Source organism: Monodon monoceros, unplaced genomic scaffold (assembly GCF_005190385.1).
Source record: "Monodon monoceros isolate NGI ecotype Baffin Bay Population unplaced genomic scaffold, NGI_Narwhal_1 Super_Scaffold_21, whole genome shotgun sequence".
In the NCBI taxonomy this organism is placed as follows: Eukaryota; Metazoa; Chordata; class Mammalia; order Artiodactyla; family Monodontidae; genus Monodon; species Monodon monoceros.
The window spans coordinates 25,017,028-25,041,045 of NW_021703778.1; the positions used below are offsets into that span (position 1 = coordinate 25,017,028).

General features: G+C 53.1%; 1 protein-coding gene across 6 annotated transcripts in view; it reads right to left on the reverse strand.

Moving 5' to 3' along the window:
- Positions 1-24,018, reverse strand: part of PFKFB3 (6-phosphofructo-2-kinase/fructose-2,6-biphosphatase 3) — an 81,911-nt gene that overhangs the window by 15,037 nt on the left and 42,856 nt on the right. For 3 of the 6 annotated variants that reach the window (XM_029237926.1, XM_029237928.1, XM_029237927.1), the window contains 5 exons: positions 3,334-3,459; positions 2,250-2,346; positions 1,584-1,650; positions 1,041-1,115; positions 589-645 (listed from right to left, as the gene is read on the reverse strand). In XM_029237926.1, coding sequence (XP_029093759.1) covers positions 589-645; positions 1,041-1,115; positions 1,584-1,650; positions 2,250-2,346; positions 3,334-3,459 — 422 coding nt within the window. Of the gene's footprint in view, positions 1-588; positions 646-1,040; positions 1,116-1,583; positions 1,651-2,249; positions 2,347-3,333; positions 3,460-10,354; positions 10,935-24,018 lie in introns of those variants that run through there. The other 3 variants (XM_029237930.1, XM_029237924.1, XM_029237925.1) reach the window with 2 other exon arrangements.

Sequence of the window (24,018 nt, forward strand, 5' to 3'; positions counted from 1 at the left end):
GAGCTATTGCTATCAAATAAAATTTAAGAATTAATCAAATTAAACTGCCAATTACCCTCAACTTACCCAGGAAACTTCCCCTTGGTACAGGGAGAGGAGCAGGAAGATGGTTTAACCACCCACATTCTTCCCAAATTTGGGAATTCTGCCTTCTGTCCGCTGAGTCCTATGTGCTTTTGTCAATACACAACCATTCTTACCTACCAGGGGCCTTTACAGCAAAAGAGACCAGCCTGCTACCTCCTTTCCCGTCCAGAGGGGTGAGGTGCTCTTTGCCCTAAGCAGCCCCATCACCCCCCAAATGCCAAGCTCCTGCCACCAACAGAAACTGTTCGAGGTTCCCCAATTTCTCTCTTATGTCCCACAAAGACAGCTTTCTGCCAACCATCTGAAAGGACCTTGATAAGGCCAGTCCAAGTCACAGAATGTGCTTTTAAGTTAAATACCACTCTGTACTCCTGACCCCCCGATCCCTCCTCAGACAAAATCAACAACCAGCTGGGAGAGCCAGCTCTTTCTCAGGGTGGCTTCTCTGGGCCGACCCAGTCCCTCACTCTTCTCAGATTAGCACACTACAAAGGGTCTTACCATGATGTTGGAGGCCACAACTGTAGGATCATCACACACAGACTCAATGAAAAACACCTGGGACGAAGCAAGACAGAAACGCTAAGAAACAACAAATGTGGTAACACAAGGGGCCAACTCTGGTATCACTGTGATGTCACTACCACACTGGAGCAGAAAGGACCCCACTCATAAATCCCCAAATACAGAAAAAGGAACCAGCCACTCAGTCCTGAGTCCTCTGCACCCGCCCCCAATAGAGGGATGCTCCCCCTCCCCCTCCCTAGTCGCTGTAACCCCTAAGAGCCCCCACCAGTCAGGCCCAATCTGTAGGCAGCAAAACCCAGGCAGCGGGAGGGGAAGGCCCGAGCATGGAGCACAGGTGCTCCAGACACAGGAACCAGCCAATCCCTGCGGGGCTTCCCTTGCTCCTGCGCGCTCCGAGGCGAGACGAGACGAGAAATCAGGCTCACCTTGAAATCATTTTCTTTGGCAAAATGAAGGATCATGTGTCTCCTCTCTCTAGTAGTATTGGTGGCGTCGAAAACCTGGCAGGGAGAAAGAAGGGCAGTGAACAGAGCCCAGTTTGAGTTGAACAGCATTTACCAAACCACCAGAGGTCAGGCCTGGCACTTCCTGGGGCTCCAGGAGAGACCTCACCCTCCCAGGCCCCCCACTGCCTCCTCCTGCACTCAAGGATGGAAGGGGAGGGATGGGAATAGAACTTAAAGCAAAGGAACAACAGCCATACGCAGGGGAGGGAGCACAAGGAAGGGACACTGGCTCCCTCGGCTGCAGCCGCCCCAGGTCCAGCTGCCTGTGCCCCGCCCCCGAGTCCGCCGGACGATCACCTTCCTCCCGAGTCCCTGTGCTGCCCTTGCCCCCTGCTTCCCTCACAGCTCAGGCCAGACACCTGTCCCCACTGGAGGTGTCCCCACGCAGCTCTGACTACATTCCCTCCCTCCCAGGGCACCATCCCGCTGGGATCGGAGACAGGGCTTATACTCCAGGCTTACTGCAATTTGGCCCCCTTCCTTCGTCAGGTAACTTTTGACATCTCTCAAGGCAGCCAGCGCACACTGCCTGCAACACACAGAAAGAGCATGGGCGCGTCAGAGCCGGGCCATCGCAGGAGGACGCGCAGGCACCCCCAATTCACCCCAACGAGCAGGGTGACCTGTGATTCTACTGCTAAACTGCTCAGGCAGGCGGGACCGTCAGGCCCGAGGCCCGCGATGCGAGGCCCGAGGCCCCCGATGGGAGCCCCGCACACATGGCTGCAGCACTTGGGACTCGGCCTCGTGCCGGCTGCACACTGAAATTCCCCTGGGAGCTTTCAAAACACGGATGCCCAGGTCCTGCCCACAAATGCCCACTGTACCCATCTGGGCAGGGCTGTGCCCAGCTCCCAAGTGATCCTAAAGTGCAGATGTCACACTTCAGTTCCCTGGTCACTTTGAGCTGAAAAGAAAATCCTTTTCCAACGTAAACACATGATTTTCCAGGAAAATGATTTAGTTCACTCCTAATGAGATGTTGTTGTCGGACAGCGGGATCAGTGAGGCTCAGAGGCCGAGAGGCTCATGCTGATACACAAGGAGGGGGACCAGCTGCCTCTCTCTCACCCAACCTGGTGCTACAGAGTGCCCGTCCCCCTCTGCCCACTGCAGCCGGGGCCTCACTTGCGGACTTTCATGGCCTCCTCATTGTCGGGGCGGAAGAAGTTGTAGGAGCTGTACTGCTTCACGGCCTCCCGGCGGTACTCGCCCACGTTGAACACTGGATGGAAAAGAAAGGTCCCTTAGCTGACCACGCTGACCACCAGGAGGGCCTCCCATGGTCAGGATCGCTCTTTCCAGAAAAGAAAAGCAAGCCGGCACATGACTTGAATAAGATCCCGATAAGACCCGGAAACCAGACAGTGGGCTCTGCGTCCTGTGCCAGTATCGCTTGGCCTGGAAGGCTGCCCAGCTCCCCCAAACCCAGGACCTTGTTTCTCCAGGGTTGCCTCCCATGGCCCAGCCTGCAGGCCGGCCTCTCCAGGCCGGGGCTGGAGCCTGAGCCTGAGAGCAGGTGGCAGCCACAGGCCTAGTGAAAATCGGGGCCATGATGTTCGCCAACGCACTGGGGGTGGAGAGAGTGAGGGCTCATACGCATGGCCGGGGCCACAGCAGCCATTCTGCAGATCAGCAGCCCGCACCCAGGGTGGGCAGTGGGTGCTGAGCCAGTGCTTAGTGTAGGAAGCACTGCGCTGGGCACAGGGCGGGGTGGGCAGCAAATGTGAAAAATTAGTCCCTGTGCTCAACACCCCCCGTGTAGGTGGGAAGACCGGCAAAGATTCGCAAAAATATAACCAATAGTACAGAGCACTTTATGACGGTCAGTGGAGGAGTGTCACAACTAAGGGCTTGGGGAACTTAAAGGAAAAGATCCACACAGACTGCGGTGGTCAGAGAAGCCTTCTTGGAGGAGGTGAGGGCTGAGCTGGGCAGGATGCAGGGCAGTGGGAACCAGACAGCAGGCAGTGAAAAGAGACCCTCCCCCTCCCATACACAGCAGGGTGTGCATACGGGGTGGAGGGTGGCACAGCCGGAAAGGAAAGTGTGTCCCTCGACTACAGGGACAGCACCCTGTCAGATGGCCCTGCAAAGAGAGTCCCAGCAGCTGGAGAGGGAAAGGCCATTCTTTTTTTCGGGAGGGGGGTGGTCATGGCAAGCGGGAGGGTGCCCTCAGCCTGACAGCCCCGGCCTGGGGGCGCAGGCTCACCTTTCGTGGGGACGCCAATCCAGTTGAGGTAGCGGGTCAGCTTCTTGGAGATGTACGTCTTCCCCCGGGCTGGGAGGCCCACCATGACAATCACCGTTGGGGAGTTGGTGAGCTTCGGCCCACAGGCTGGGGAGAGCAACACAGAAAGGGCCATGAATAAAGCAGCCAGCGGGGCCCACAACAGGCTTTAAAGAATTCCACGAGGGACTTTCCTGGTAGTCCAGCATTTAAGACTCCGTGCTCCCAACGCAGGGGGCATGGGTTCGATCCCTGGTCAGGGAGCTAAGATCCTGCAAGCCTCACGGTGCGGCAAAAAAAAAAAGAAAAGAAAAGAAAAGAAAGAATTCCACGGAAACACAGCTTTCATTCCCACCTCAAAGCCCCTACATTTTACAATCCAGCGGGACTGGGCCCCTGGTGGCCAGAGCCCTTGGTCACACAGCTCCCTTTTGCTTTGAGGTCCACACGGCAGGGACCCCAAATTCCCAGCTTGACACCTGAGGGCCCAAAACCCAACCAGGAACAAATTACTAACCCCAGAGCAGAAAGCACCGCTGGGGTACACTGTATGGCTCACCAGCGATGATGAGGTTATCAGTAGGAGAGGTTGTTTCTGATGCAACATAACACGTAAATCGAGGCGGCAAGTAGGAGCCCTGGGGGGTGGGGCCCCAGCGGTGGCCAAATTACAGACAGAAGCCTATTGTCAATGTCTGCACCGCCATGCACGAAGTCTGCATGGCCTTCCTAAAATAAGTAATTTTTAAAAGGCAATTTTCACAAGTAAGAGTTTATCAAATGCAAGTAGGTCAGGGACCCGGAGTCTGACTCTCACAAATTTATCTGTCCCTGAGACTCTCCTGCCCCTTCCTGCTCCCCGCTTCCACCAGATCACATGGGCCCTGGCAGGGGCCCTAGAAACCCAGAGGGTCTTGCCTGACTTTGCTGAAAGTCAAAGGGGACTTGCAAAATCCCCTCCTGACTTTGCTGCTGAACCACTGTCCCATGTTCCTCGGAATCTCAACGAAACAGCAGGGAGAGAGGTTTTCACTGGGTTTGAAGAAAGCAGCCCAAAGAACCCTGTTCTGGACATTTCAGATGCAGTGTTTCCTCGGCTGGCGTCTTGCCCGAGATGCTCCGGCATCCTGGTGACGAGAGTGTTCTCGAGCCTGGGGCTGCCCATGGGAGCCAGAGACCAGCCGCCTGCCCGCTCCCTGACCAGCAGATGGGACGCAGGGAGGGCCACCAGGCTACTGACAGCACAGGCTTGAGGAGATGCCTCCTCTTAAGCTGGACACCCCAACACAGCCCCATGATGCTGGGCCTGGGGGCCAAACTGAGGTCACGTGCCCAAACACCGGCCATGCTGTTGCAGGGTCTGCTCCTGGACCTGCAGGCTGGGGCCACAGAGGCAGCAAGCACCGCACACAGGGGCTGTGTCTCCTTTCATGTTTCTAGACCATCGGTGACCTTCTCCACACAGAGCGAGGAGGAGAAGGAAAAAGGCCATCGGGAGGCCAGGAGACACGAGGGAGCCACAGAAACTCTTGGCTGGGATTCCCCAGCAGCCATCGGCCGGGAACAAACAGGTTCCTAGAAAACAGAGGCCATTTCCCTGCCCTGCGTGAGCACACGAGTGGGGCAAAGACGCACCGGTCGGCCATGTGTCACTCCGGCAACTGCAGGTGACACATGAGAAAGTGAAAGTGTCCTCGCTTGTGCCTGGAAACGATACTCATTCTGCTCACCCTTCCCCCAAGCCACCGGTTTTCCCCTGGTCTTATCTGATGTCCCCACATGCCACCGCTCTCAAGAGCATCCACACACAGAGACAGACGTGCACACGTGCACGCGCGCGCACACACACACTCTCAGCTGTGCACATACATGGAATACTTTTGTTGGACTCATGCCAAGGAAACAGAGACAGAGACTGACTGATTTATCAAATCGGGAATTACTTCTATATCCACTAGTCGTATGCACAAATCTCTGGCAGTAGACACTTGGGGAGGAAAAAAAAAAACCCATAAAGACATGGCAGAGTACATATCTGAAGCCAAAAATTCAAGCTGGATCTCAAACCCAAACAAACCATCCCTCCTTTGTCTGGCGAAGCAGAAATGATTCCTCTCTTCCTTTGGCTTCTTGCGTGAGATTCAGAGAGCTGCCAGAGGGATGGCCAAAGGTGCCTGCAGCTGCCCCTCCGCCCAGGGGTCCCCAAGACAGAAGGGAAACCACAAAACCTTGTGGCTAAACCTTCGGGTTTTACTCTTCTTCATCCCTGCCCCCTCTTTTTTTAAACTCACAACACATCTCAAAGTGCTTTCACGGTCCTATAATCCCCTCTGACTCTCAGTTTCTTCTTCTCTGCAGACCTTTTTAACCCTCCCACCTCTCACACCTTCCTCCCTGGAGCTCTGCCTTTTCGTCTTCCTCCCCAACAGCACAGAGATTTTCCAAAAAGTACTTGTGTGTAAGGGGATACACAGAGGTTAGTGGGGTAAAGAAGCCATCGTCTGAAGCCCCTGGACAGAGGCTGCATTCGCAGGTTCCAATTCCAGCCCTGCTCCCTGACTGAGCTGCTAACCTCTCTGATCTATGTAACCCACTGCCTCAAGCAGGCAGGACAGCTGTCCCGGCCCGCGGCATGGACACCACAACGCAGGCTCAGAAAATAAAAGAAACCAATGGAAGACACTTTGCCGCTGCTCCCATACCTCCTGCAAGCTTTCTTCTACTCAGAGGCGCTCCTAAATGTTAACCTCAAAAAGATGCCACATCACTTGTGTTCTTTCCCTACGAGTAGGTAAGTCATGTTTCAGTGCCGAGTTTCAGGGGAACTAATGGAAGACTGACAGCCAAGCTGTAGCTGTAGACAGGGCCAGTGCTCAGGATAGCCCCATGGAAGTTCCACGGCCGGGTGTCTACAGTAACCATGGCAACCTGCTCCCCTGCCGCTGCCCGGCAAGGGCTGTGACCCTGCGGTGATGCCACTGCCCAAGGAGGGCTCTCCGGGGAATGGGTCCATGTGATTGGCCCTGGACTGTGCTCCGGTGGACACAAACCCTCTCCTGAGATCACACCAGCCCAGAGAGTCTGCTTGGTCCGTGTTAAGAATACACATCTAGGGACTTCCCTGGCGGTCCAGTTGTGGAGACTTCGCCTTCTGATGCAGGGCCTGTGGGTTTGATCCCTGGTCAGGAAGCTAAGATCCCACATGCCTCGTGGCCAAAAAACCAAAACATAAATCAGAAGCAATGTTGCAACAAATTCAATAAAGACTTTAAAAATGGTCCACATCAAAAAAAAAAAATCTTAAAAAAAACAAAACAAAACATCTAAGTGAGCTTGCCCCAGGCAGGTGGGCTGAGGCTCTGCGGGGTGGAGAGACCCCAGCTCAGCAAAATCTCTTTTCAAAGCTCTTCTGGACTATGTGGTGGATGCCAAACTCATTCATTGCTTTGCACGCACATTTTAACTCGCGCCTAACCTTTGTGCAGCAAACGGTCCTCCCAACCCGACACGCTCTCCGGCAGACAGCGAGGGATGGGCATTTTAGTGAATCAGTTGACAACACAAGAGCATGGTGGCTGAGAGGGTCTAGAGCCAAGCAGAGTTCAAAGCCGGGCCCTGGCACTTCCTCGGGCCGTGGACAAGTTACTTGATCTCTCAGGGTCCCGGTTTTCCCTTTCTGTGAAATGCAGGGATGCTTCAGAAAGGTTCTCGGGAGGATTAATCACAAGATAATATGTGTAAGATACTTGCTACGTTGGCCTCCATCAGCCATTAAGGCTTCATCATCCCAGACACGAGGGAACTAGGACCCACAAGTGAAGGAGGTCCCCCTGCACAGGCAGTGAGGGACAGACCTGGAGCTCACCTCCGTCTTTCTCACCCGCAATCCTTCAGTCCCTCCTTCCTCAATCAGTGGTTCTCAACCAGTGGCTGAACCTAAGAAGCTTTTTAAAACCAGGATGCCCGGGCCCCACCTTCAGCAATTCTCACGTGGTGTGGGGTACCAGCATGGATTTTTTTCCCAAAGTCTCCCCTAAATGATTTTAATGTGAAGTCAGGGCCAAGAATCACCTCTATAAATTATAGTGGCCACCCAAGGATAAGGTCAGGATTTCTCTGGAATCCTTCCCTTCCTTCCCTCTTTAAGTTGGAAAACCATCAGTGGAGCTAAGCCCCTGCTGAGATGAAACCTTCTCTCAGCAGACAGTACACAACCTACTTTACAGAGATGAGGAAACTGGATTCTGAGTGGGGAAACGATAAGGAAGTCCAGACCTGCACACAGAACTCTCAGCTTTCTGTGAGGACAAACAGAAAGGACCGCCAGCTCTCGCCAGTCGAGGATTTACTTCTTTGTACATTTAGCTGATTCACCAAGTCAGTAAGTCTCCCTGAGTTACGGTCTGCGCTTGAAGGAAGCTGCAGGTTTTGTAAGAAGCACTTACCACCATGAAGGTGTAGCAATGGGGCCCCTAACCGATGTGTTTCAGAGGTGGAAATACCACCAAACGAATCAATCTGGGGCTTTGTACTGTGCTTGTGTGACTGCTCTTTATAATCAGCAGTAGTGTTTCCGCCGCCCTCTTGTAGTTTTCACATCTCAGAGGAGGCTGCTGTACACCCCCAACCAGGACAGCACTTAGAAAGACGGGAACAGGTTCAGAAGGGAGAAAATCCACCCAGTGTTCCGAACGCCATGAAAGAAGGGGGGAGGGGCAGGGAATCTGGAAAGACGCCAAGAAGGGATACCCTCTCTTCGCTACTGGATGAGAGACAAATGTGACTATATAAACGGTGACAGACACTGCTACTTAAAATAATGGCATGTAAGCAGTAAATATCCAGGGTACAGATATTTTCATAAGAAAAAAACATAACCCCACAGCCACACGCAGGGATTCCAGGAGTGGGCGGGGACAGGAGACTTAATCCATCAGCTTTAGCAAGCCCCCCCACCCCCAACCTCAAGCCGTGAATTGTTCCGACAGGGATTTTCAGGCAAATCTCTCATCTGCGTGTGAGACGTGCAGACTGATAGATTCTAATGGATGGGTCTGTGAAGCCTGGAGGAAAAGCATGGCTGCATACTTGTGTCTCTCACAATCACGCGGCTGAGCGGACGCCAGCCAATCTCAGTACCCCGGCACCGGCTGGACCTCCCAGCTCTCACCCCACCGTGAACCCCAGGGAACGACTAAATGTGTGTGTGCATTTGTATGCGCATACATACAGGCGTTTAGAGAACCAACCCACATTTGTATGACCCATTACAGTTCACCGAGCACTCCATAAATATCTTTTATTCAAAAGTCAAAAAGGCTGGGGCTGTTTCTGCATCTCGCCATCTCCCTCAGGATTTCAGGCGGGGCATTCCTCACTACCAGTGTTTTACAGAAATACAACCAGACCGTGGTCAGCCTGTTCAGCGAGCTATGTAAGAGCATACCTGAAAGGCCGGTGGAACAAGACACCTGAAAGGCCCCCAGCCCTCGGCTACCTTGTAAAGAAGCCCAGCTGTCCTTCAGGCTTCTGTAGCCCGCTGGACCAGAGGGGTCAAGCTGGTGGAGGAGCACCCCCCCCGCCCCCAGTGTGGGGAGCACCTGGCCAGGTCCCCATCAACAGGACAACCTAGGAGCACCCCAGGGCCAGCTCTCCCAAGCTCCTGGGGCAGGTCCGGGGTTGGCGGGGGGCAGGGGGGGGGGTGATTCACACCTGGGCAAAGCCTGGGGAGAGGAGCTGTCACCGTGGCCTTGGTGACCATCCCCTGAGAAACGTGGCAGCAGAGAAGGTCAGCAGGCCACCTAGTGCCCAGGCTCTGTGGATGCCTAAAAGCCACCTGGAGCGTTTGCACTTGGAAGCCCACGTTTACCTCTCAGGCAACCTGACCTGACCTGGAGCAAAACACGGCTGTCTCAGCCTGGCCACCTGACAGGCTCCTGGGCGGGTTCCCTGGAGGAGGAGTGTCGCCTTCAAACCACCCACACCACCCTTTTAAGAGGTGCTCTCTCCCTGGCTGGGGACGGAGCCCAAGGTAAACCTTCCCAAAGCATTTATGGGCCACGACGGACAGGGCGAGGAGGTGAACTGCCAGCAAACTCCAAGCTCAGTGAGTGTGTGTGCACGCGCGCGCACGTGGGAAACGTTGCCAACTGTGCAGTCACCCACCCGCAGACACACACCCCCCCCCAAAACCTGCACAAAGACTTGGTTCCAGACAACTCTCTTGTAGGCCCCAGCACAGGAGCTAGAGGTGGGAGCGGGGAAAGGAAGAGAGGAGGGAGGTAGACAGCAGTAAAGAGAGAGAAGACAGGTAAAAACCAGAACTAGAGAGAGGAGATTAGAAATGCATAGAAAGAAGGAGAGAAAAACAGAAGATACATAAAGAGAGAGAAACATATAGAAAGATGGGGTGAGAGGGAGTGGAAATACAGAGGTTGAGAGATAAATATATAGGAGGGAAAGGCGAGATGGAAAGAGGTAAAAAGGAGGGAGGGAAGGAGGGGGAGAGAGAGGAGGGGAGGTAGCGACGGACAGAGAAAGGGGGCTGAGACCCGCGGAGGCGCGGCGGGCGCCCAGGAGCGGGGCCCGGGCCGGGGGACACGCAGGCGTCCCTTCCCACGCCTCCCCGAAGCGGAGGCCTTCTGCCGCGCTCCGCGCTTCCCGTCCCGTGCGCTCGCCGTTTCCGGGTCCCTCTGCGCTCCCGGCGCGAGCGGAGTGGAGCTCCGCGGAGACCGCGGGCCGGGCCACAGCGCCCCCGACGCCGGCCAGGGTAGGCGCAGCGCCCGCGCCGTCCCCGCCTCGCGCCGAGGCCGGCGGGGAGGAGCTGGGGGCGCCTGGGCCGGGCCTCGGGGACGGCGTGGAGGGCGGCGCCCGGCCCGCCCGAGCGCGCCGGACGAGGGGAGCCGGCACAAAAGCGCCCGGCCGGCGCCCGCCACACAATGGCCTCGCTGTCCACACGGCGCGCCCTCCCCGGCAGCCCGGCCCCGCGCACGTCTGCACTCACATCTGGGCAACGAGGGGCGGTGGTCGACCGGGATCCAGATCTTCTGCACCCGGCTCTGAGTCAGCTCCAGGGGCATCTTCTCAGCCGAGACTCGGCGGCCCTCCGCCCCTTCTGAAGAATTCGGACTTGGGGAGGAGAGCGGTCTGGCGACCCGCCGAAACAAAGGGGGGAGGGGGTGCGTGCGTGAGAGCGCGGCTTTTTGGAAACGTGCTTTGTGCTAAATCACGGACGCTCGCCCGAGGCGTGAGGCTCCCAGAGAGGAGCGGGAGGGCTGGGGCTGCACCCGCAGCTCCCGCAGGGATGGACTCTTCCGCTCGGGAAGCCCCGGGATGCTCGGAGCGCCGTGACAGCCGCGGTCCCTGTGCGCTGGCTCGAGTGCGCCGCGGTCCACAACAACTCACCTCCTCTCTGGCTCTGCTGGGATGCCCAGCGCTCCTCCCGGGCTTTTAAGAATCCGGGCCGGCAGAGACGCACACGTCAGCCCCGGGGCGGGGACGCATTCCTCGTGTTCCATCCCCCTTTCACGTGGAAGGAGGGTGGCCCAGCCAGGAGACAGCCTGCTGGCGCCCCCTGCAGGCCGGCGACACCGGCGCGCCCGGCTACTGAGGTCCCCCGGATAACGCCCTAAACCAGCCCTGGCTGAAAGTGCTACTCCGTGGGCCTCCTCCTATCATCCCCTAAAAGCGACCTGCGCAGCCTCCCAGAATAGTCAACTCAACTGAGCTGGGAGGAAAGAAACAGCACCGTCCACTGTGGTCCACGAAGCCCCTCTGCCGAATCACCTGGCATGCTTAATGCATACTGCGGACTCGGTCTCTCTGGGAATGGGACCCCCATACTCTGCATTTTTAGCACGCGCTCCGGGTCAGGCACAGTCAAGGTGAAGACGCGGGTTTCGGGTTAAAGGTTGCAGAGAGGTTAGAGGGGACGGGGGCGGGGGTGGGGGGTGTTGCCTCTGCTACCCTAGAGGGAAGCCAGAGGGAGGATGCTGAGAGCGCCTGTGGGTCACTCCTTGCCGGAGCTGCTCCCTAATAATACCTGTGAGTCACCCACCACGGGCCCCGCCACTCACGGGGAGAGGGCTTCCCTGGTCCTTCGTCCTCACCACGCCCAATTTCCTGAATTCCTTAGAAACCCCAACTAGTGCTGAACATAGCTCCCCCGACACCTAGCCCCCAAGACCTGGAACCCCGGGTCCCGGAATGTCGGGCACGAGGAGGGGGTGGGAGAGACCCGGAGGCTGGACCAAAATGGAACGTGGCATCTTGGTTTTCACGGTCACCGTTTACAATATTTTCGATATACCTTTATCTCTCCGAGTAAAAGAGGAAATAAAATAGATCCTATTCCGACCTGCAATTCATTACTTGGCTGCAAGCCCCGGAATAACTATTGGGAGGCGTCACCATGATTGTGCAAACCCCTAAAATTCGTGCCATTTAACCGGCGCAGCCCTACTGCATCTCTTCCTCGCCAGTTTCTGGTGTATGTGTCCCTTCTGCATCCCCGGTCCCCGCAGCTTTGCATCAGGAGGCGACATGTGGCAGTCGTGTAGTCAGGTCGGTGGCCGCCCCGTGAAGATCTGGGCTGCTTTGAGCGGGGGCTGCCGCCCGCACAGGGCATGGCATGTTTGTGACTTTGGAACGCGATGCCTCGGTGCGCAGCGCAGCCCTGCCCTGCAGAGGTGTATCCCTCACGCTGGGCTGCGCCGTGATTGGAAGGAGGCGGCGCTCGCTGAAACCCACACCGCCACGGAACAGTCTGCGCAGAGGCTGCCACACGTCGCTCACGTACCGCATGGCTCGGCTGGGACGGCGCCCGCTCCCTGGCGGCCGTCAAGCTGCTCCCGCCTGCCCCGCCCCCCCCCGGCCTCCCCCTTCCCCTCACCCCAGCCTGCCCAGAGGCGGGGACCGCCCAGCGTCGCCCATCGGGCGGGTGCCCCAAACCACCCCCCAGCCGGACCTCCACCCCAGGCACACCCCCAGTCCAGGCATCCCCCTCCCAGCCCGCCCAGGGTCGCGGAGCGCCCAGTGTTGCCCACCCGGCGGTACCCCCGACCCCTTCCCACGCCCCGCGCCCCGACGCCCACTCTAGGCACCCTACTAGCCCGGGAATCCCCCACTTTCCCCGCATCCCAGCCCAGGGACGAGCGTCGCCTACCGAAAGGGTGCCCTTGACCTCCTCCTCCCCCCGCCCCGCCCCCACCCTGGGTACCCCCCCCCCACTCCCACCCCCACCTCCCTCTCCTGAGTCCCTGCTCTCCTTCCTCCCACAGCTTTGCTGACAGTCTGGTTTCGGCGCTTGGGCAGCTGTTCAGAAACCCGAGTGCACTGCATTTGGACTTGTTTTTCTGTACCGGGAGCAAATGCCAGAGATGACACCCTATAGCGCCCCAGAGAGAGTCCCACTCCACTCCTGAAATAAGAATGGTCTGATCCAAAGAGGAAAATAGCAGCGAGGGAGCGCTGGCGCCCGCGCCGGAAAGTCGCCGCCTCCAGATCGCTGGGGCCGGGGTGGGGACGGCTGCAGCCCTACAGGCTTGCACACTTGTCTCTCCCGGAGGACCCAGTGTACCTGGTGTACCCGCGTGCCTGTACTTGCCTACCGATTTTTTTGCACAGGCTGAAGGGCAAGCCAGGGGATGGGGGTCCAAGCTTGAAAACAACTGTGGGTCTCAGCTCAGCGGGAGAGCGGTCCACACCAGGGAAGGCACATCTTTAATCTCGTCATCCGGATGATGTGTCTGACCAGGGTCCAGCTCTGAGGGCACGAGGCGGTTGACATTCCTCGGAGCTTCTAGCTAGGTATTCACACTCCACACCCAGACCTGGTGCCTTCCCGGCCCGGGTGTCGGTAACGCCTAGAGCCTCAGGCGTTCTGGCTACAGAGCAGAGATTTTCTCCCTCATCACCTCCTACACCTAATGGGGGCCAGCAAATGGAAGTTTCAAGTAATCGCCCTCCCACTTCTGATATCTAAGTGCAAACAAACTGGGAATGAGTGGGGGACTCGGACAAATGTACACTTTAAAATAAAGGGGGGGCAGCTAGAACTGGTGTGGCCCTTGCAATCCTCAAGTGTCATACATTAGCGTAGCATCCTTCTGGAAGCTAACACTGATTGACTGCAATGCCGTTTACAAACAACCCAACTACATCTGAACTCCAAGAACGTACTGGTTCAGTGTTTACTGTTTCAGACATCCACCTCTTTCCCTAGTTCTGCCAAAGACCGCATCTGTATCTAACTATCCAGGGCTTTGACCAACCCCCCCACCCCCAAGCAGACGATCAGAACGCCGTCCTTCAGAAAAGGCAGCAAAGAATGTAAAAATTCCTCGAATACGATGATGCTTTTACAGATAGGACAGCTCCAAGTACTGGGGCAGGTGGTGGGGGATTCTATGACCCGTGGTCCTAGGCATTATTAAGGCTAGAAGGAATTTTCCAGATAATCCAGTCATCCTTTTAAATGAGTAAAGGGAAGTTTAGCGCTTAGAGGAGTTAGAACTAGGCCAAAGGTCAAGGAACACAGCCAGTTAGGACCCTCTACTTGACACAGTGGGCAGATGGCCCCCAAGGGACTTATGATGACTGCAGCCTGACCCGGGGGTGCTGAGTGGAGTCCTGATGAGGGGCAGAGCACACTGTGACTCAGACCATCTCACCCAGAACAGCTGAGCGGTCCGGCAGGAGAGAGCAAAGAAAGCCCTTCTTGCACAGTAGTGCCTCTTGCGGTGCTTATTTATAGCGAATTCCTTAGCTAGCTCCAGACTCAGAAAGGATGATGGGGGTGGGTTTTCTCCATGACCTCTCTCTTCTCAGTTCCCTCTGCCGGCCAAAGGCATCTAACCCTCACCCCTGCTCCCCCCATGCTGCTGTAAATTCAGCCAAAAGCAACCCCATTTCCATGATCAGAAGCCAGTGAGCCAGATTGAAACACTGAAACCATGCTGGAACCCACCTCCTTCTGTCCAGTGAGAGGAGGCAGAACAAGCCATGGCAGGCGTGAGCAATCAGAAGTTGCTAATTAGACACAAAGCGTCATCACTTGCTCCTGCGAACGATCCTGTGTCTGAGAGAGTGAAGAGAGACACCAAATAAAAGACTGAAATAAGCCCTTACCTCATCGCCCATCCAAAGACAGGGGAGAGGGCGACATTTTTTTTTTTTTTCTAAATAAAATGTAACTCATGTGAATGGGAACACAGGCACGGACGTCCACACGTTTTCAACGGCAGGTTGAAAACCCAGTTCAAAACTTGCACACAGAGGTTTATAGCAGCTTTATTCATAATCACCAAAACGTGGAAGCAGCCAAGATGTCTATCAGTAGGTGAAACGATAAATGAACTGTGGTGCCTCCAGACAATGGGATATTATTCAGTGCCCAAAAGAAATGAGCTGTCAGCCACGATAAAGACATGGAAGAACGGTAAGTACATATTCCTAAGTGGAAGAAGCCAATCTGAAAAGGCTACAGACTGTATGATTCCAACTCTATGACATTCTGAAAAGGTACAACTACAGTAAAAAGGTGAATGGTTGCCAGGGGTTGGGGGGAAAGAGGGATGAATAGGAGGATTTTTAGGGTAGTGAATCTGCTCTGTATGATCTTACAATGATGGATACATGTCTTTATACATTTGTCCAAACCCATTAAATATACAACACCAAGAGTGAACCCACGGTAAACTATGGACTTTGGGTGACAATGATGTGTCCGTGTAGGTTCACCCTTAGTAAAAATGTACCATCTGGTGAGTGACATTGATAACCGGGGAGGCTGTGCATGAGTAGGGGCAGGGGGTACATGGGAAATCTCTATACTTTCCTCTCAATTTTGCTGTGAACCTAAAACTGTCCTAAAAAATAAAGTCTGTTTTTAAAAAAATCATTCCTCTTCTACAAATGTCATGTACACTTTTCTCCAAATGAGGGGACTTACCCATCTTGTTACGAGAGTATCAGGACAGTTAAACGTGGCTACGACCTGGCTCTGGGTGAATCGTCACAACTGAAGTCCTACTGAACCAGCAAGTTTCCTTTCCTTCTGCCCAGTCCGCGGTCCTCCACTTCCTGCAGGCCTTTCCTCTTCTGAGTGTACGCCCCTGACCTTGGGACCGACCACGCTATTAAAACTGCCCCTGGGTGTTTCACACCTAGCATCACACCAGGCTCCTGCTTTGAGAGTATTTTACACTCCCTGTCAACCTCCTCACCCTATATGAAGACATATGTTATTTGTGTTTAAAAGTATTACTTTATGACTTCAGAATCTGTGTGCTTTTAAAAACTCAGATATTCTGTAGTCTAGTTAACAGTCTTGTACCAACGTCAATTTCCTGGTTTTGCTATTTTACTACAGTCATATAAGATGTCACTATTAAAGGAAGCTGGGTGAAGGGTTCATGGGACTCTATGTACTATTTTGTAACTTCTTGTATTTCAAAATTTCAAAAAGTTTTTTTAAAACTCCCCAAATATTAAATCGGTGATAGCTCAGTTTGCTCAAATTCCAGAGAAAAAAAAGAAGAAAAGCATAGATGGTATAGATCCAGGCATTGAGGGAGAAGGGAACTGACGGAAAGGTAGCCAAGAACTCTGTAGTGATTTGCACGTGTTCCTAACACCTTTGCTTCTTGCAAATGACACAAATATACAAACAGGATTTGCACAAATCCTGCACCTGTGGAAACATGGACTCAGGCTTAAGCTGTGTTTTACTTGGGGTGGGGGGACGACTCGATTTCTGGGCTTTGCACAGATCGCCGGGAGAATATCGGTGGGTTTGTAGTCTTTGTTGTCACCAACTTGCAGGCACAGCACAAAATAAAGAGAAGACACATGCAGACTTCAGCTGAGGACTCCGGACGGCTATGCTGAGCCTGTCTTTCCCGGAGGGAAGGGGAGCCGCAGAGATGAGCAGCCCGCTGTCCATCTTCTGGCACATTTAATAGATGCTCACAAGCAGTAGCTGCGTGTCAGACACTACACAGAACAGGCTGCACCGGAACCACAACAATCTCGGGTCCAGCCAGGAAGAGCAGGTGATCGAACAGCTGTCATCAAGGTGTTCCAGGCTCCATCTCACTCCGAGTGTGACAAAGAGAGATCTCCCACGCCCAAGAGCTTGTAATTGAAGACCAGAGGGGGAAATGTACACGAATTAGAATACAAGTAGGGAACTAAGAGAGAGGTGTTGGGTAAGATTATGCCCAATGCAGGCTCAGGGTAAAGTCCAGGTTGAGAGAACAAGGAAAGTTTGCATGTAATTGGGGCAGATCCACGGGGAATTTCATATCCATTTCATTGTCCTTCAGCGTTTCTCTAATAAGCCCAAGAGCAAACATGGAACTAAAAGTCAGTATCTCTCATTTCTTCCCACATTAAACAAGTATTCACCGAAAGCAACTGTCCAGGGGTCTCCTGAGTCAAGTGAGATGTGGTCCTTGTCAGAATTATGAATTCATTTTTGAATTTCACAGTGTCCCTAACACACAAACACACACAGACACACACACGCGTGTGCGCCCCTACCTTTTTCCCTTGGAGTTAATGAAACTGAGGCTCAGAAATATTACATTACTTCCCTGTGATCACACAGCTAATAAGCAAAGGAATAAAAAACAAGACCTCCGGCTAGGCTGGTACTCTTTCAAGTGTCACGCAATTAAATTACTTTCCAACTAGAACATTCAGTCTTCTTCTCAATAACAAAGTCAACAATAATACTTTGGATCCAAGTGGTTTCTATGACAGTGTCTAAATTACTTAGTATTTGGATATAATGAGGAAATAAGAATCGTCTTAAGAAACGATTATGAAGATTAATAACTAAAAACTTTCAAATGAACCTACAATGTAAAGTGCTACTTAGCATATGAAGACAGAGAGACAGCCTCCCAAAGAGTCCCAGCCCTCATACTGGGACAGCCTGCCCTACTGATGCAGAAAAGGCTCATGGTCGACACCACGGCTGAGCCAATTTAAAAAGAAATTACTATTTTATGAAATAAAACTGAGTCAGCTTTAAAAATTTTTTTTAAAGAGGTAGAGGAGGCCTTGGGCTTTCTGTGTACTTCTCAAAGGTTTTAAGATGCCCTAACTGGGCTTCCCTGGTGGCGCAGTGGTTGAGAGTCCGCCTGCCGATGCAGGGGACACGGGTTCGTGCCCCGGTCCGGGAAGATCCCACATGCCGCGGAGCGGCTGGGCCCGTGAGCCATGGCTGCTGAGCCTGCGCGTCCGGAGCCTGTGCTCCGCAACGGGAGAGGCCACAACAGTGAGAGGCCCGCGTACCACAAAAAAAAAAAAGATGTCCTAATTGATTAGCAAAGGGAAAGAAGAAAAGAAAGATCCTATTTCTCGGACACTATTCAAATTCTTCAGTAAGCTTCAAATTTCTATTGCTGATAATACATCTTTACGGCCAGGCTGTCAACAGCACGACATCACCGTAGCTGCAGCGCAGCACTGGCGCATAGGAGCGGCAACCTTGGCTTAAGGTTTTCCAGTTGTGCGAAGAAACAGGAGAAGCTACCAGCAGCACTAGATACTAGTTGGCCTCACACAGCCCAGATGCTGTCCCTTCAACACGTGCTGTAACAAGCTGGCGAGATGGTCCACATTCCATTTTGTATCCTGCATCTTCGGTCGCCCTTCCAGGTATCTGGAGTATGAGGCGTCCAAGTGGAGACACAACATGGACAGAGGCGCTGGGGTGGGATCTGGATTCAGGGAAGAGCCAGGTGGGTGGCACAGAGAGGACTGGAGAGTGAGGAGGGGGAGGGGCAGTCAGGGGGCACCTTGTGGACCCTCAGGACGACTGACTCCTGTTCTGAGAAAGAGGAAGTCCCCCAAAGGGCACTGAGAAGGGTGAGCAAGAGGACGGGAGGGACCTTCCTCGCTTTCACAGCTGTTTCCATCCCGAGGGGCCTAGAACAGAGCCAGGCTGGTGGCATGTATCCGTCAACACTGCTTGACAGAATGCATGTTTGGTTAAAGACTGGCCTCTGGGGACTTTCCCTGGTGGTCCAGTGGTTAAGACTCAGCGCTCGCAATGCAGGGGGCACGGGTTCGATCCCTGGCCGGGGAACTAAGATCCTACATGCCACAGTGGCAAAAAAAAAAAAGACTGGCCTCTGGTTACGGTGCTAAGAACAGGTTATAATAAGCAGGTAATGGTCTTGGGATCCTGAAATAACCGTTAGCTCCAGGATCTCCACTCTGGGTTTGTAAGGAAGATGGGGTCAAGGGGAGCTCAAGAGACAGGTCCCTGTGTGGAGACAGTTTCTCTTCCACTCCTCCCCCAGAGAGCATTTATCCTATGAAACTAGAAGAGGAGTCTAGGCCAGAAACCTTTATTCTGGAAAATTCCTCTCCAAGGCTTTAAAACAAGAGGCGGGGGTGGGGTAGAAAAAGATCAGGGTGCTGGAACCCATAACTGGATGTTGGGATCCGTAACCACACTATACGTTGTGGTAAAGGGCCCTCAGATCCTGAAAAAGTTGCCCTGTGCAGTGGGGATAAATTAATGGGTACTTTGCTGAGAAACTATTTATCAGTTTCTGATACACAGCTCTGGGAGCAGCCCTGACAGGAACCCACATGCTCTTTTCTCTGCCCCGCCAGGCACAGAATCCCTCCAACTCCCGCTTACCTGCCCTCACAGACAGCTCACTGGCGAGCAGACCTGAATGTTCTATTCTGACCAGCAGCCACGATCCTCCTAGAAACGTACCAAGTGGGCAATCTAGTTTAAATACCATTCTCTCACCACTTTGGTTTGTGACTTGGTCTCCCTAGGCTTGACCATCTCTGGCTGCACTGCTAAAATCCAGCTTCTAAAGAAGAAAATCTGAGGACTAGACACCGGGGCACAGGGACCCCACACAGACAAGGCTGGCCACCCGTTCCTCTCTGATACCAACCTGGTTTGTTTTCATTGTGAGCAAGGATATATGCCCTAGAACACTTGTGGCTTTGTTTCTTGTCAGAAAAGTTTCCCAGTGACAATATTTTATAGACACAAACACAAAACAGAGATGGAAGAAACAATCCAGAAGTGAAGAAAGACCCAGATAAACTGAGGTAGCAGCTCTGGGTAAACTCACTGTGGAGTAGGGAAAACCATGGCAGCTACTAAGCCACTCCAGAAGTCCCCTGTCCGAGAGTCTTCTAGGACCTGCACGACGCTCTCTCCCAAATCACAGATGGAAAAGAAACAGGCAAAAACCCACCTCTGCCATGAGAAAAGGGCTGCATGACCTTCAGTAGGTGAAAGATTTTCAGAGTACATCACTAGATAAACTGAGGATAAGTTGGACAACTCTGGAGTTATTCTTTTTGATAGTTCTTGCTGTTTCCTTATCAGTAAGAAAGCTATCACTCAGCCATTAGTCACGGTGGATAAAGAGGCCAGACAGATGCCAGGGAGAGTGTGCAAACAGCTGGACAGTGATTACATCCACTAAAGACTCAAACAACCCAGCAGCTCTTCACTGCCCCAAGGCAAGCTCACAACACAGCTGCTTGTCAAATACCTGTTACCAGCTTTAGGAGGGCCAGCGCTGCCCTGACACAGAAGGCTGGACTTTGAATCTGCACCCAGACACTTAGGTCCCTGGGGACAGTGTACACATACTACCTGGCCCTCCTCTGCCACCCATCCCCCAGTGCCAGTAACTCCTTTATGTAAAAAGGCAGTGGGTGTAGCAGCATTTTTTGCAAGAACCAAAAGCCCAAGAGTCCATCAAGAGATGAATGGAAAGACAAAATGTGGTCCATGCATACAGTGGAATATTATTCAGTCGTGAAAAGAAAGGAGGGGGACTTCCATGGTGGCGCAGTGGTTAAGAATCCGCCTGCCAATGCAGGGGACACAGGTTCGAGCCCTGGTGTAGGAAGATCCCACATGCCGCAGAGCAGCTAAGCCCGTGTGCCACAACTACTGAGCTGCGCTCTAGAGCCCGTGAGCCACAACTACTGAAATCCGTGCGCCTAGAGCCTGTGCTCCGCAACAAGAGAAGCCACCACAATGAGAAGCTCGTGCACCACAACGAAGAGTAGACCCCGCTCACCGTAACTAGAGAAAGGCTGCATGCAGCAACGAAGACCCAATGCAGCCAAAAATAAATAAATAAATAAATAAATTTTTAAAAAATTTAAAAAGAAAAGGAAGGAGGTATTGAAACACACTGCAACATGGATAAAGCTTGAAGACATTACAGGTGTGGACTGAGTTGTGTTCCCCTAGAACTCATATGCTGAAGCCCTAACCCCTAGTACCTCAGAATGTGACTGTATTTGGACATACAGTTTTTAAAGAAGTAATTAAGTTAAATGAGGCCATTAGCATGGACCCTCATCCAATCTGACTGTGTCTCTATAAGAAGAGGAATTTGGAAATTCCCTGGGGTCCAGTGGTTAGGACTCCATGCTCTCACTGCCGAGGGCCCGGGTTCAATCTCAGGTCAGGGAACTAAAATCCCACAAGCTGTGTGGCATGGCCAAAAAAAAAGAAGAGGAATTTGGACACACCAAGACATACCAGGTGTGTATGCCCACAGAGGAAAAAGGTCCTGTGAGGACACAGCAAAAAGCTGGGCATCTGCAAGCCAAGGAGAGAGAAACCCAACCTCATCTTGGACTTCCAGCCTCCAGAACCATGAGAAAATAAGTGTCTGTTGTGTAAGCCACCCAGTCTGTGGTATTTGTCATGGCAGCCGGAGCAAACTAATACAATTATGCAAGGTGAAAGAAACCAGACACAAAAGGTTATGTACTGTGTGATTCCATCAATGGGAAATATCCGGAATAGGTAAATCCATACAGACAGAAGGCAGATTAGCGCTTGCCAGGGGCCGCTGAGAACAGGGGTGGCTGCTCACTGGGGGTGGGGCTTCCTTTCCAAGTGATGAACACGTTTTGGAATTGGAGAGAGGCAAGGGTTGCACAGCGCTGTGACTGTACTAAATACCACTGAACTGTGTCCTTTAAAATGGTTCGTTTTATGTTATGTGAATTTCACCTCAATTAAAAAAAAAAAGACAGTGGATGAGGGAAGGCAGAGAGCGATCTGAAACATGAAGATATTAAACCTGTTCAAGTTAGGACAGGGTGGTTAACAAGACAGAGAGGAAGAGGATGCTAGAAAGACCAGGAAAAAGCAAATTCGAGAGACCGGAGAAAAACAGAAAAGACACGGTCAGCCCAGACCTCTGCATCCACAGCCCGGTCTGCACCTGCCGACTGGCAGCCTTCCCCCACTTTGCTCCTTAACCCAGGCCCCTCGTCATCAACAACACAAGGGGTGGGGAAGGAGGAGAGGGGAGGAGACCGAACAAAATCATTTCGCATCGTGTTCATTTCACATCAGGCGGGTGTGACCTGCTGTACCAGAGTGGCTTTGCTCAACAATGCATTGGGGACAATGCCCACCTATATACAATGGGGTTTTCGTCAGACGAGTGCACAGCAGAGCCCTGGCACACAGTGGGATCATGATTTTGTAGCCAAGAGCTCTGTGCAAAGCGAGCCTTCAGCTTTCTCCAGAACCTGCAGCTCTCCCTGAACTCTCAGCCAGGTGGTGGCATCTAAGCTAGAAAACAGGTTCCCCAATTCCTTCCCCACTCCACCCTGCTCAGTGAAATCCATCACATAGCTGGGAGGTTCCATTACTTCCTGTAATAGTCAGGGTTCTCCTGAGAAATATGTATGTATGTACAAAAGGAAACTCATTACATGGTTTTGGAGGCTAAGAGGTCCCATTATCTGCCGTCTGCAGGCTGGAGACCCAGGAAATCAGGTGGGATTCACTCAGAATCTGAAGGCCCGATAACCAGGAGCTCCGAGGTCCGATGTCCAAGGACAGAAGAGGATGGACACCCCAACTCATGCCGAGAGAGCGAGTTCACCCTTCCTCCATGCTTCTGTTCCATCCAGGCCCTCACCAGACAGGATGGTGCACACCGCTTTGGGGAGGACCATATGCTTTACTCAGTCCACTGAATCAGAGGCAGTCTCTCCAGAAACATCCACGCACACACACCCAGAAATCATGTTTTACCAGCTACCTGGGCACCCCTTGGCCCAGTCAGGTTGACACATAAAATTAGCTGTCACTCACCCCAGTAGCCACTCTTCCCATCATCCTTAGCAGCAGAACCCCAGTTTTTAGCTAAACAATCTCCCGGCTAAAGGATGATTTTCAGACTTGCAGGTTAGCCATGGCTGAGGCAAAGGTGGAGCCAGGAGAGAGGGTCAAGCTCCCAGCCGCTCCACCGCCCGCACCTGGCACCTCCTTCTGCTGCGGGAACAGCTTACCTCCCCGCCCTCCACACCCTGCATGCTCCCTAGGCTATTTCCACACCGCATCTACAAACCCCAGTCTAGAAATCTGACGGCCCTCCCGCAAAGCCTCAGCTTGAACCTGTGGCTTCAGCCTAGTCATTCTATTATTAGATGGGCTGCTGGCCAGACAGACAAATGTCCCTTCCTGAAACTTTCCTCAATTCTCTCTCTGCCACCTGCCCCCTCCTCCAGGGCAGATGCCCACCCTCCAACCTGTGTGAGCAGCTGTCGTGTCCCCATGAGACAGGCACTCTTCAGGCTCAGAAGCCCACTCCTAGGCTTTAAAGCAGCATGAACACAGCCTTCCACGGCACACAGCAGAGCAAGAGTGGACAGGCCCCATGATGTGAAAAGAATCAGGTTCTAGGGAGGAGTGAATGCTGACTGACACCATAACACTTACTGCTAATACCACAGCCAGGCTCTTGAAATGACTGGCAAAAAGCAATTCTAGGGAACCTATGGATAACCCAGGTTTGGATCCTCAACTATGCAAACCAGCCCTGTCTGGTCTCCAAAGCTTATTCAGCGGGAGTGGGGGGCACGGAAGAGACTGCAGGGTGGGGAGGGGTGTGGGCTAGGGCTGGGAGCCTGGACCCCGCCCTGACCCTGTCTGTACCAGGTCACGGGATTGCCCTCTCTGAAAAGTTCCCTCCTCTGCCCATGAGCCCTCTAGATGGTCTGGAAGCATCTCCTCCACTTCTCCAAGGATTCTAATTGCTCTCAATGAAAAGCAAATAGAAACTGGGTTGCAATTACTAGACTATAAGCACTTAAAACACAGACAGCTATTCATCTGTGTATCACCAGAGCCTGCCATCATGTCAGGCACATGGGACATCTTCAGTATGTTGGATGAAGGAAGAATGTATTTGCAGTGATGCTATATGGCTCACATCATGGGCTGGAAGTAGCCTCTGTAACCTCTCAGGGAACCCCAGGGCTCAGAGAGAGACAGAGAGCCACTCGCCCTGGTGAGCAGCTGGCTCATCTGGAAAATCAGGATAATCACTGCCTGTGCACCTTGCGAGGTGGGGAAGGGGGTCAAATCAGGTACCACTAAAAGTGCTCATGCAAACACTCCAGTACTCAACACATACATGAAGATTAGCATTTTCTGAATCATCCAGGCCCACCCCGAGGTGGTGGCTGAGGTGTGCTAGTAGACTTCTCCTCGAGGCTCCACGACCTGGTCTCCAGCCCTTGGTTTCCTCAACACACACACACGTACACACACACACACACACATACACAAACACAAACACATGACCTGGTCTCCAGCCCTTGGTTTCCTCAACACACACACACACACAC